Source organism: Fulmarus glacialis, unplaced genomic scaffold (assembly GCF_000690835.1).
Source record: "Fulmarus glacialis isolate BGI_N327 unplaced genomic scaffold, ASM69083v1 scaffold15619, whole genome shotgun sequence".
Classification (NCBI taxonomy): Eukaryota; Metazoa; Chordata; class Aves; order Procellariiformes; family Procellariidae; genus Fulmarus; species Fulmarus glacialis.
In genome coordinates this window covers 32600-46600 of record NW_009235361.1, presented here as the reverse complement: position 1 = coordinate 46600, position 14001 = coordinate 32600, and the positions used below count along the sequence as shown (strand labels likewise).

Sequence of the window (14001 nt, the reverse complement as noted above, 5' to 3'; positions counted from 1 at the left end):
CCTGCCTTTGCAGAAAATAAATTTCTGATGCAGACTAAGAAGGATTTTTTGCGTAATTTTCAACAACAGACAAACTGGAATTAAGTTATTGAGAGTTTTGATTGCGGACATTTTGCTGGATATGATACTTTCTCTATCACTTCTTTCTTATGCTAGTCTTATCTCAGTTCACTTCCAATGGCAATGCTTGACTTACAGCATCTTAAAATAAGGAAAATTACATTACAACTGTGAGGGTTTTTTTTTTTAAGCCTGTTTTCACACAGTCTAGAACAAGATTGGTTTCCACTTTGTCAAATTTTGCTCCTTTTACAATCAGAAGATAATATGAGGCCTTGAGTACCAGCTCAAATGCTGGATTGGTGCATGCTTTTCATACTTATAAGCAGCTTTAAGAGAAGTGGGCCTGCAGGGCAGACTGACAGTGTTTCTGTAGCACTTGTTTAGGTTTTCTGCTGCTCAAAGCCAGGAAATAAAGTGTCAGCCCATGCAGCTTTTTATAATATTTGCAGTCATGAACACACTATTGAAAAGTAAACTCTGAACTTCTGTTAATGATTTCTGGTGAAACCAGTAACTTCTTGTTTCAGTACCAAAAGCAGATCAGATGCAATCTTCATCCCAAATATCTTGTTCATGGGTCAAATCTTGATTGATTGCTGTCACCCTGTAAAGGCAGTATCAGCGGTATTTTATTTATATCCCTCTTACAATTTTGTTCTGTTTTTTGTTTTAAAAACAGTAATCTGCTTTATTGGTTTAAGATTAGTATTTATGTTGCTCCCAGTAGGTAGAGTGCTTTAGGAGAGTCATTATTTGACTGCAGTGGAACAGTATTCTGTTCATGTAATGTATCAGATGTTAGGTATTTAATGTATAGGCCAGAATCATGCATATTTCATCCCAGCCCATAAATCTTGCCCTGTGTACTTCTGTAATGACAGATCTCTACAAAGTTCTAGTTTAGGTGGAAAATAGAAGGTTTTGCTAACTAAGATACAGGAACAGTTATTTTTAAATTATATGAATGATTCTGTGGTACCTTTTAGAATCTTGTCACCTATGGGCTTCTTGGAACATATAGCAAGTGTTAGGCAATTACGAAATGGGCAGATGTTTGAGTGGCCACACAAAAGTTACTCAAATTGTAATCCTAAGATTTGGTGCTTAATGTTTAACTTTGCCATTTTTATGACAGTATATATATATATGAGAAGAAAGTAGTTTGAGATTTAATGGCATATTTTCCACAATTTCTTTTTTCCAGAGCAGAGACACTCTACCCTTGATGTTCTCAGGAAACTCAAGGCTCCACCTACTTTCTTTGCTGCAACCAGACTTTCTGCCATGCTGAGTGGAAGTGATGAAGTATATGCAAACTGCATGGTAGTAGACCAAGTAAGCTTATGTTTAAACTTTTGGCAAATTTTCCATCATCTTCTGCTAAAGTAACTTATTTGTGTAACAGTAGGATCTTCTGGATCTGTCAGCAGTGGTGTGTGGCCAATTAGTAAAGCTCTAAAATAAAAAAAAAGTAATACCTTGCTCTTCTCAGCTGTATTTTGTAACCCATGTGTGAGGTGCCTTTTCACAGATTAAGTTGATGATAAGAATTATTCTCCGTAGCCTGTAAGGAGAACCCTAAGGCAGCTCTTACTGTCTTTTCTGTGTTTGTGAGCTAGACGGTATTTGCTTCTTTCTAAGAAACATTAACACAATGTAACTTGCTCATGTGCACTTCAGATTTTCTGAATTCTATGTACATTCACAAAAGAGACGAATTTGCCGATGCTGGCTGATTTCGGAAGTTAATTATAAGCTCATATCTAAGCTTATAGGCTCAACAAAAATGAGATATTGCTGAAAAGGTCAAGTTGAGGTCCTACAACGGGCACGGAGCATTCTGATACTGGAGATCCTGACTTAGTATTCGTGTTTCTGATTTATTTGTCACCAGCACTGGAGATGAGCCAACGTCCAGACCAAATTATATTTTACATCACCATGTTGCACCTGAAATCTCTACCCCACAGTCACACTCAGATCATAACTTGGGCAGGGGGAACTGGTCCCACTCTTGTGTATAGCGGTTGTGTGTAGTTAAACAGCCGCCAAATTCTGGTGGCATGTAGCTATGTTTCAGTGATGGTTGAAGTGATTTATTTATTTGTAATCTGCTGTGGACTCTCCCTGGGGTGAAAGTTGGAATATAGCAGTAAGAAATGATCAGATCATAATGTTAGAAGAAGGCTGAGATTTTGCAAGTGTGATTTTTTTTTTTTTAAATTTTTTTTCCCCTTTTTTTTTTTTTTTTTCATTCTCTGAAACACTTCAGCCGCTGCATTCACTGCGGATCCAGTTCATTGTGACAGCTGAGATGGAAGTTTCAGTCAGAGGCCAGCGTGTTCAAAATGCCCTAAGGTTACTGAGAGATGCACTAGATAATGACCTAGGAGTGAGCAGCTGGCAGGGAACTATATATGCAATTTGTGAACCCTTGATTTTAACAATATCCGGGTAGGAAGGACAGAGCTGCAGAAGTGCAGCTCCTTTACAGATGCAGATGTTACCCGAGTATATTGCTGGGGGGTCCTTCAGCTTGGGTTACTAACCTTTGCTCAATACATAGCCACATTGAACTGTTAGATTGCTGATTGGTGCCAAATTCTCCCTTAAGCACCACGCAGCAGAGCTGGAGCGGCTGCTGGAGGACGTCCCTCTGGTGCCAAGGGGAAACGCTACCTGGGCAGGAATAACTTTGAAGGGAGGAACAGCTGCGTAAGACCTGGGAGAAGCATTTTACCTTTCTGCATCTGATCTGCACAACGCAACAGAAGTACTTCCAGACTCGCATGTGCCATATCTTTGAATGCAAATATGGGCTGTTGTAAAAATGCCAGCAGTTCTTTCTGTCTTTTACTGAGAGAAACATCATTATGATGGGGATGAAAACACATCGCAAGTGGGGCTGAGGAGGAGAAGTCGGCACTCTGAAAGACCAGGGCTTTGGAGACGCTTGCAATCCTTCCTTTCTCCTTGCATTTATACAGGTGCTTTTTTGGAGGTTGAATGTTTTCGCTGGCCATGTGACTTTTCAGTATTATTCAGCATCTAAATAGATGACAGTAGCATCTAACTAAAAGACTGACAATAAACTGTGTTTTAATGTCTTCTGCAGAGCTGACAGGAGAATTCAACCTCAGTTGCACAAAGAATTATTTGTTACCAGACTCTAAATCCTGATCCCTGAAAACATAATTCCCAACTCCATTCCTGTCTTTGTGCAAGAGGAGGGGTACTTCATGCCCATAATTGCTTAATGGCAAAAAATAAAGATTTCTTTCCCTTCCTCCCCTGGAGAACCTCTGTTCCAGGTCATATATATTTATCTCAAAGCTTAGGAAATTGGTGCTGGAAAATTAAAAGTGCATGATGTGTAGGCTGATTTTTCCAAATTAAAAGGCACAATGTTTGAATTCTCTTCCATATGTCTCCCGCACTAATGTATTATGCATATTTTTTGCTTGACTCAAGGATATTTTTTAATAAAAGCTATAAATATATGAATTGATACATTTAACAAAAGGTATAAACATGAGTGAGAAATCCATCAGACTTGCAAATACCAACTCATTGCTACTCTAATTATGGATAAAAGTAATGCAAGGTCTAGAATCTGTTAGCCATATAATTTGCTTTCAATTCATGTGCCGTAAAAAGTAATGGGGGGGGGGGGGAAGGCAAAATGTATAACCATAAGTAAGATGGCAAACTAATCTGGTCCTTGTTCCTTGACAATACATCTTGTTACGGCCTCTTACCAGCATTCATTTTTTCTCTGCAGGCAGGAGATTTAAAGACTAACTACGTTCATGGAGACGATGTCAGCAGTGAAACATGTCTGAATCCCACAAACTCAGTCCCGATGGCTAAGAGCTCTTCGTCTCCTTCCCTTGAGGAGAATGACCAATATATATATGTTCCAAATGAAGGAAATCAAAGGCCAATGGAAAATGGAGAAAATGCAGGTTTAGGACATACTGTTTCACCTTCTGATCCGTATGGAGCAGATTCATACCTTCCATTCAACACCCATGGATTTATTAAGGAACGGGGCCAGCTTTATGCTGACATGAAAAAAAGAAGGTATGGAATTGACTTGATGATGTGGCCAGAATACGGATTATTTATGATAAACTTTTATTTCAAAAGATGAAGCAGAATCTGGAGTATTAATATTATTACTGAGGTAAAATCACTGTTTTCAATCACTAATATTTAAATTGTCTTAATGATCTGTTTTCATAAAATAGCTATGAAAAGATTTTTAACAAATAAAAGGTGTCCTCTAAGTAAATTAATTTTTAATGCAAATTTATACTTAGATACCTTTTTTCTTGTATGTATTCTTGGGGAAAAAAAAAAAGAATCAGCTGTTCACTGTAAGAGTTTCCATTGTGATGTTTTTGTCAGAAACCAGAATTTCACCCTAGTTTTCCTCAGTTATATTTTCCATCAAGAAAATAGTCCAAAATCTGTCGAACTCTCTGGGAATCTTTCCATTCTTCGCGCTGGCATGTAGAAGGACCAACTTACTCCTGATTGCAAATTTTTTTTTTACCTCAAAAGACACAGTGCTGAGTACAGCTTGCGTTTCTGATAGGTTCAAGTTGTTTTCAGCTCTTTTGCTGGTACACAAGGTTTGCTGCCAGCAGAGCCTCCTCCACATGGCTTTAGGTTATGCTGGGAACTGGTTGGCTTCAGGAATTCAGAAAGCTTTGAAGATGAAACTATAATTTTTGTTCTTAATAATTAGTAAATTCCCGTGATAAAAAGGCTTTATTGCTTCTCTGGATAGAAGAGACATGAAATCGGTTCTTTCTTGTGCCGGAGGACATTTGAATGTGTCTCCCACCTTTCAAGAGTGTTTGGACTGGTTGGAGGTAGGGCATCAGATCTATGTAAAAACAGCGAGGAAGCAGTAGTGTCTGTCCATTGTCGACTAAAGTGGGCAATAACATTCTCTCTACCTTAATTTTGAGTTTCTTATGCAACTATGAAGTCTCACTAGGAGGAATCTTTTAACTCAGATAAGACAAAAAATGTCAGACTAAGAGTTGTTCTTTCCCAAACTTTTAATTTTTTGCTAGCTATGGGGATATCATGTAGATTACTATAAATAATCTTCTTCTGCCTCTCTGTCATAAACATTTTTCTCCTATATATTTTTAGATATTCCCACCTTTTTTAAGACCTAGGTCAGGTACGTATATATGAGCTTTAAGAGCTTATATGAATTTTCACAGAGATGTGATTGACCTTCATATGTCAACTGTAAGTGATCCAAATATTACACATTAAACAAGACTATCAGTATGTAATTCCAGCAGCACCTTCCTTGAAGAATCTGAGGTGATGTGGCAAGTTACTTAGCAGGTCTTTAAACCAGCTTTTTATGTCAGAAAAATTCCTTGGGTAAGTTACCCCCAGTAAGACATGTATGCTGGTCTGTTGACATAGACACCTATTGCTTTTCCAATTTTAAAATGTGATAGTAACTGATAATGGAGTTAAATAACTTGTTTCTGAGACGTCACATGGGCTATGACTAGGAAACATTGCGAAAGATAGTCTCCAGAAGTGTAATAAGGAAGTAGTTTTGGACAGTATCAGTAGATTTGCCCTTCGACAAAGTGAATTGTAGTGGCGTGTGAAGGAATTGTTATGCTATTATTCCTGGTAGGAACTCTGGCTATTTAGAAATGCCACACATAATTTAAAGTTTTATGTTGTAAGGCTGGAATGTTACCGCAAGCAGTCAACCGTTCCTTCCAGTCACTCTGATGAAGAGACCATGAACTTGCTCTTGCAAGGACCCATCCTGGGAAACCCTAGTACTGCTGAGAAACGTTACTGCACTCTCCTGCGCAGGAACCCTCACCCTCAAATAGTCTCTGTGTGTTTGAAGTATTGATTTAGCCAGAGATTTTTCAATCTGTTTATAGTCCTATAAGTTTTTAAGTTTATATCTTTTGAAATTAACCTCATAAAGTGTCTCAGACCCTCCTTCATCTCTCTTGTTAGTTTTCTCTTCCATCCTCCATCAAGTCACAGATGTAGACAAAAAGATGCCTGTGAACAACCACATCATATCTTTCAAATACACGCACAAAATATCCATATATACCCACATATCTTAATACTGAGATCTGAGCTAGTTGTCTCAGTTCTCCTTATCATCTATGTAAAGAGGCAGGTACGTGTGTGGAACAAAATGTCTCATTTTAAGGGGGATGCTTAACATGGGTCTGAAAATCATCCTCCAGAGGTGGCTGACTGTGGTGGGAGTCTGTGTGATCATGAGCGATGCAAACATCTGTACTGCAGATCCACAAGGTGGGGTCAGACGAGTCCTGTACAGAATGAGTCCAGGTGGCTGCAAACCTGAGAGGGGACTCAGAGCGTGACTTACCTGACATAATCATGGTGGTTTGGATTGTCATTGATCAGAGTATACAGCATGATCTTTGCTTGTTGCATTAAGGTTGAAATGCATTGTTACTAGAATTCATAGGAATTAAAGACTTTGTCGTCTGCTTCAGTTCAAGTCTCGATGACCTTGAAGTAGATGGCGGAAGTGGAGGTGTTTCGGACAGATCCCACGTTCACTATCCTCCCCTCGGCTCTTCAGAGGCCATGGCTTGCAGCAGAGATGGATTAGACTTACCTACCAGTCCGCAGTCCAAGGTATTTGATATTATCTTGGTTTGCATTGTTTTCCTCTTAAGTAAATCACTGAAAACATGTGAGAAGCATCTGAATCTGAAGGGGAAAAATATGTCCCCAGCTGGCAGTGCTAGTCCCTCTGGAGAGCAGCACGCACAGGGTTGTGGAGCCGGAGCTCCCCAGTTGTGGTCGGGCTCGGCAGCAGCCCTGGGAGGGGTCCATCAGAGATTCACTTCAGGTTAGAAAAAAACATCATTTATTAAAAGCGTTTCAAAGGAAATATCTCAGGTTCAGTGAATCAGCATTTTCTAACCAAAACATATTTAGTGAGGAAATTTTTAACCAGCTGTAGTTATGTGAAAGGGTAACAGCTTTGTAAAGTATAAAACCAGCCAGCTGCCTGTTTTAAAATAATTGCTAGACTCGGGGAAATTCAGTTGGGTTTTGTGCATTGACCAGTGCAAATCTCTCCTCTTCATTATGGTTTTCTAAATTATCCTGGCTGCATTCGTTTTCGTTAGACCATGGTGCCATTTCTGAGATCTTCAGACACATACATAGAGTTATTTTTTGTTCCTAGGGATTCTTTATGGTTTTATTAGACAGACCTCTTGCCACTGTAGAGCTCTATGTGACCTTCAGCTAATGATTACATGAAGGGAGAAAAAGAGTCCAGCACAAACACTGAATTCTGTTAGGGCTACTTTTAAAAATAATAAGGTAAGCAGTTTAGGAGTAGGCTCTGTTGAAATGTAAATGATGTATCAAAAATCAGGGGGTTTCATTTCAAGTCTTATAATTGACATATTTGGGGATTGGAAAATCTTTTCAGACATAATAAAAAAAAATGCAGAGAGGAAAGAGAAAGAGGCTAACTCCTTTCTTTGGAAACTCTGACATCAATAATTACCAAGGCAAGGCTTTAGTCTATGTGAAATGTTCTTGAGGTATTAAAGTACTAAGATTAATGGCTCCCTTGGTAAAAGAAGATAGCTTGGTCATCAGATATAATGGCCAACAACACTGTTTGGATGGCGCTTGCCACCAAACTGGAGAGGAATGTAAGCTTTCTCTTAGTCTCCTAGTCTAACTTGGACCCACAAATTATTTCTTGTAATATACAGAAATTTATCATGGTGGAAGTATGACAGACTTGCTGAGAATTCAAATGAAGATGTCAAATATTGTCAACTTGAAGCTTTAGTGAAGCCAAGAAAATGTATGCGTGTGGTCAGCAATCTTTCTTTCAGAAATTCTGTCACTGATTTATTTTGTTTCTGTTGCTAATGCATTTCAAAACAACACAAGTTTAAATTTGCTGCAATTTCTTGTAGGAATGCACAGCGTCTGGGATTCGGTCGCGCTCCTATTCCTGCTCCTCGCCCAAAGGTTTATTAGGAACACCTCGCATTCCTCAGGACTTCGCAATTGGGGATTCGAATGAAGGTCAGTGCTCTGGCTTTGCACCGGCACAGCCTCATCCCATGCCTGCCTGCATCAGGCCCAGTGCTGATGGCTTTACTCAGGCCTGTGCCGTACACAGACCTCACCAATGCGCATGAAAGCAGGGTTCGGTTGCCTTCGGGTGCCCCTGCCATCGTCCCAGCTCTTCTCCCGTCTACTGCCCTGTCGTGCCCTCCCCTGATATGGCAGCTGATCCTTGGGCGGGCACACAAGCTGGGAGAACGTTAGTCAGAAAAAGTAACACAGGCAAGGGCAGTAATCTTCTTTTTGGGAGATCCTTACCCCAGCCTCCCACTGGGTGCCCGGCAGAGACCGTGAGGAAGCTCAGGATGACACAGAAGAGGCGTCAAAGAGGGCTGATGGCCCCAACTTCCCGTAGGTCCCAGGGAATCTCTGAAATGTGGATGGGCTATTGGGGCGCAAAACCCACCCTCTCCATCAGGTGGAGTCAGAGATGTCTCTGCAAGAAACTTGTAATTTTTTACAAATTGTTTCTAACATGCTTTATTTCTAGACACATAGTTTCATATTTAAAAGACAACCCACACTTTTCGCAATGAGGGTATGGGTTATATTTGAAAACCATGCAAAGCATGAAATATATATACTGTGCTTTTCACATAGATCCCATCACTTAAAAAACACTTGCATTTCAGGAGTCTTGGCCTCTGTCCCTGTAGCCCTTTCCATTGCCGTACTTCCAGCTTGTCTTTCCCTCCAGTATACCTTTAGCTTTCCACTAGTCCTGAGCAAGAGGCAGGACAAGTGAGTTACAGTGAACCAGATGGGGTGGACACCCAGAGAGGTTGTGGATACCCCATCATTGGAAGTGTTCAATCTCAGGTTGGATGGGGCTTTGAGCAACCTGATCTAGCGAAAGATGTCCCTGCCCATGGCAGGGGGGTTGGACTAGGTGATCTTTGAAGGTCCCTTCCGACCCAAACCATTCTGTGATTCTATGACACTGAATGTGAAAACACACAAAAGTTGTGGAAATGTTGTTGTTAACTTTGAAACCAGTTAACAAATTCAAAAGCTTTTGGGAAGGTGAGGTAGAGAAAGCTGATGGGCAGACATACAGTGACTGCAGACGTCCTTTTTTCTTAACAAATTGTGTTAACCGGCGCAGCAAGGAACTTGTTTGTTCAAATTGACTGTAAGATTTCACGTCCCTTTGTAAGGAGGAGTACGTACTGCAGCCTGCAGCACCCAGCTGTGTTGTATTTTTCCCCATCACTTAATGTGTTTGTAACCATTTGTATCCAACAGATTAGATGAGAAGTCTCTGGCAAAACAAGGCAGAAGAAAAAGAGGGAAGTATGTCACAGAAGTAGAGGATGGCAGATCAGCAAAGCCCTGTGGCGCGTGCTTAAAGTTAAAACAGGATTCCTTTGACCTCGCAGCTAAGGGACTGTTGGTGTCACAGCCTGTTAAGCTTCATCCAGACACCTTTACCTGCTCTGACCAGATCTGGGCTCAGGCCCATGTCCTGTTCCTTCTCTCTCCACTTCCTCCTGGGACAGTCAGTGCTGGACGGTTACCTGTCTTGTGGAGAAGGTGGAAACGCTTTCCTGTCCATGCTTGGGAAACAGGCTGTTCTGCAGCCCGCACCGCAGATGCGGTGTGCTGCTGGGAGGGAGGGTGGTGGTCTGCTGAGGTTCCTGCCGGCTCTTCCCTGCCACCAGCACCTCCTGCCTCGTCCCTTCCTTGCCAGCATTTTGAGGGGACAGGAGCGTTGAACGGAGTGTTTGGCAGCTGACAGTGGTGATTACTGTTGTGGGGCAGGCACAGCTGCGCTCGCTTTGAGCAGTTGCATCTGGGTATGGGACTAGCCCAAGAGCTTGGTCCAAGAAGCTAGGTCAGATAGTTCATCCTGATCTCTGCAGTCTATAGCAGGATTGTCTCTGGGTCTGTGCAGGTGTCTGCGCACTGAAAACCTGCCCCTTCCCCTCTGCCCAGCTGCCAGCGCTTTGGACGTCTCGCTCAGGGCTTAGCTATGCAGGAGGGAGGCACAGCTGACCTTGTATGTTGCAATGAAACGTAAGCCAAAGCCGATGAATGCAGGATGGCAACAGGATGGTCCTTCTCTCACAAAGTATGAGAAAAAAATGGGAAATCACCATCCTTTCTGATGGAAGCTTTTCAGTACACTCAGATTTAAAACAACTACCTGCTTTTGTTTGAGAAGGTATTACCAGGCTGTAACAGTAAAGGATTTGTCCCTGCTCTGTAGATGGTGTGCTCATGAACAGTGGTCGATCCCTCCTTCAGGCTCTTTCACTCTCTAAATCAGTGTCTCTGCTCCACCCTTGTAGTAAGTACCTCAGTGCCAACCCCTGATGTTGCTGTTTTGCATGAGGCTGTCTTCGTCTCCCATGGGTACATGGCCTTCGTTTCTTCTGAAAGCATCCTGCGGCACAGGTTGTGCTTGGCAACTAACTGAAATGACCTTTTAGTCTCACTGCTTCTTTGGTAAATATTCTAGCTCTCACTAACCTGAGGTCTACGTTTGTCTGAAGACACGCTGATTCAGCGAAGCATGTTTAAGTTGGTATCTAACTTTAAAGAAGGCATAGTCTGATGCTTTGACTTAGGCAGGTGTTTAAGTGTCTTTCTAAACCATACCTGTGGTAGCTTTGCAAAAAATGTCTGCAAAATGGAATGGCTTCTAATTTGGAAATGGTAGAGTGGTCTCTCTCTTTTTTTTTTTTTCCCCCTTCCAAAACAACTGAACTGAATTATTTATCTTCTATTTTGCTTTTTAGACAGTTTGTTGAAAAGTGTCTCCTTAAGACCTCTCTATGGTTTCTAGGATGTAAAATTGTAACACATTACACATCCTGTGCAGTACATAGACTAGTAATACCCCTCCTTATGTAGAGAGATTTAAATTTTTTAATACTATAATAAAGTTGCATAAGACAGGTAATTGCAAATGTTAGAAGAATGTCATTAAGATATTTTACAACAAATTATGTAAAAAGCAAAATGAAGCGTGAATCATTCAAGTCTGGGTTGTTAAGAAAAACAAAAGAAATATTTTTTGTTATTCTTAAAAACAGACTGTGCAGAGACTGGCATTCACTGATATCCATCTCAGTTCTGGCAGATTCTGTCAACTAAACCAAGCTTAGTAGGCAGTGGTCTTACCCTAGGAAAAGCTTCTAATGTAGATATGTGTTTGCTTTCCTAATTTTCAAATGACATTGCAAGCTCTTAATGACAAGCTTATGGCCTGTTGGAGGTCGTGCGTTTCAAATAAACCTGATGACCTTGCAATCTGAGTGCCCGATAACTCTTTATGTCTTGCAGAGCGAGCGTACAGTCTGCCCGAGCAGTCCCGAGAGAAAAGGTATGGGTACTCGTCGCACCCGCCATTTGAGGCGCCGGGAGCAGGTCTGTGCAAGAATGCCATCTAGGGAGCAGAGCGGGGAAGAGGCCTCGGCACCCTTCGCAGTGGGGTTGTTAGCAGCTGTTTAGGGGAGCGCTCCCTGCCCGGGGGACCTGTAAGCCCACGCTTAAGCCCTGTGCTGAGCTCAGCCCGGCTCTCTCTGTGCTGTCCTCACCGCGCACGTCCTGCAGCGGAGATTGCTGTGCACCACCGCGGGACATGCACGCTAGGGATGTGCTCCTATTTGCTATAGGAGCTCCTATCCACCGTAGGAACATCCAAAACACCATAATAAAAGCAAGGGGGCTTTTGATACCAGCCGTCATCTAGTCAAGCTTGTAACACACTGCACATTCAGAGCACTCCACAGGCTAGTGTAACTCCTTTTTATAAAGAGGGATTGCAGTCTTTTTAATAACATCAGCTAAACCCACAATAAAACATGTAACTGTAAACGTTAGGTGAAACAAGCATCATCCAGATTTTGCTCTGTTTTAAGGGACTGTTCCCACTGGAATGAGGTTTTTTCACTGGTCTCTGTTTTAGGATTCAGGAGGAGGAATGGAATAAATATATTGTTCCCTCAAAAAATGAGTCTGACAAATGTAAAGTGAGTCGGACTTTCAGCTTTCTGATGAACAGAATGACTAGCACACGGAATAAGTGCAAGGTAACTTGGGATTTATGTCTATATTATTATGTCACTGTAATTAAATGAATTATAGATGAGTATCTAAATTTTTATGTAAAGATAAGTTGTTGTTTATTACAAAACCATACAAGTAATAGGAAGAAACTTTTCTCTTTGTTTTTTCGTTTTAAAACATATGCAGGATACCCTGAAATGGCCTTCATATTAAAAAGCTTTCCTTTTAAACAATAGCCTTTGCAGAACAATATCAAGTATTTCCCCTGCCATTTTTTTGATGTTACTAATAATCGCATTTGACGATTTAGCCAAAGTTTAAATGTATGAATTATCTTTCAGAAATAATTTTCTTTGTTAAATAAAATCAAGAGGTGTGGGCCTGTTCTTGCAATTACTCTCAATAAGCACATGAGTCTGTAGCTTCTACACTGGCACGTAGTCAGTTGAACTTGCCTTATTTGAAGTTAACGGGACTTCTTGCATGAGTAAGCACTGCTTAGCATTAAAGAATTGCAGATTTGAGGCCTGCACAGTCAACCATACATACTATGAAAGGTAGATTAGAACATTTGTGGTTTAATTTTGAGACATCTGAAATTTAGATTAATGGCATCAATCAGCAGCTTGAGAGATGGATTTGGCCTGCGGGATCTTTCTGGCTGGCCTTCTGACAGTTTTGCAGGCTTTCTAGTACACCCTCCAGTGCCCAGGATATCTGAACGTATGTGCATGTGAGGATGGTTGGCTGAGGCGGTATCTTCAGAAGTGACAGAACTGGCTGCGAACACATATGTCCAGTCCAGCAGCCATACATAAGCCTGTCTCATAAATAATAACTCAAGGACTGCTCAGGGAAATGTACACTCACACCAACAGGAGTAGTGTAAAAATAGGCAGAATTTATTAAATTAATTAACACTCATTAAAAATAGGTTATTTCTAATGTCTTTTAAGATCTAAAGACAAGTCATCTAAATGTACATAACTGCAGCTTTAACTGCGGAGGCACGAGTTTGCATGTATGCCTCAGGGAGATGTAGGCATTGATATTTGTTTTTATGTGCAGCGAGTCAATGACACTTCTTAAAAATTTTATTTTCTGTCCCTTTCCTTCTTGCAGCTTTATAAATATATTTCTGCCAGTCTTCCTTGACAACGCTTACTGGCTTACCTGCCAGTGAAAGCAATGCCTGCATCATTTTAGGACTTCAGCAGTGTTGGATGTAATAATATGGTATACTGTTACAAGCCTTCCAGGGAATAAATGTTTTAGAATACGCTCTTAAAAGGGAATGTTTTAGTGTTTTTAAGATTGAATCCATTTATCTTCTTTTCTAATGTCCCTTTTTTTACTTTTTTCCTGCCTCTCCTGTTGGGGATGAAGACAAAAAATAAAGATACCAAAGAAAAAGAGAAACTGAACAGGCACAATTTTACAAACGGGACCTTCTCAGGAGTTATCCCATGTGTGGCCTGTGAAAAGGCCCTCCTAGGAAAGGAGTCACTGCAGTGCTCCCGTAAGTTAGTTGCTGGCTTTCGCATGTGACCTTACAGTGTTCCGAATCCTGCTTTGGGGTCCCGGTTCAGTGCTTTGTTTCAAGAAGGAACCTTGCCTAGATGTGGATGTATCTGGTTTATGTAACGAGCTGAGGTTGGCAAGGCAGCAGGAGGCAGGATGGCAGGTGGGACCATGGACATCTTCTAGCCCCAGCACGTCAGGCAAAGACTCCGTCCTAGCCAGGGGCTGCCACGTCAAAGCATCCTAAGGGCC

General features: G+C 41.3%; 1 protein-coding gene across 1 annotated transcript in view; it reads left to right on the top strand.

The window, feature by feature from the left end:
- Positions 1-14001, top strand: part of ARHGEF28 (Rho guanine nucleotide exchange factor (GEF) 28) — a gene marked incomplete at its 3' end in the record, with an annotated part of 81375 nt that overhangs the window by 43632 nt on the left and 23742 nt on the right. Inside the window, exons 9-16 of the mRNA XM_009586011.1 lie at positions 1268-1398; positions 3845-4146; positions 6603-6747; positions 8061-8172; positions 10424-10504; positions 11503-11542; positions 12128-12251; positions 13615-13747. Of these exons, the coding sequence (XP_009584306.1) occupies positions 1268-1398; positions 3845-4146; positions 6603-6747; positions 8061-8172; positions 10424-10504; positions 11503-11542; positions 12128-12251; positions 13615-13747 (1068 nt within the window). The remainder of the gene's footprint in view (positions 1-1267; positions 1399-3844; positions 4147-6602; positions 6748-8060; positions 8173-10423; positions 10505-11502; positions 11543-12127; positions 12252-13614; positions 13748-14001) is intronic.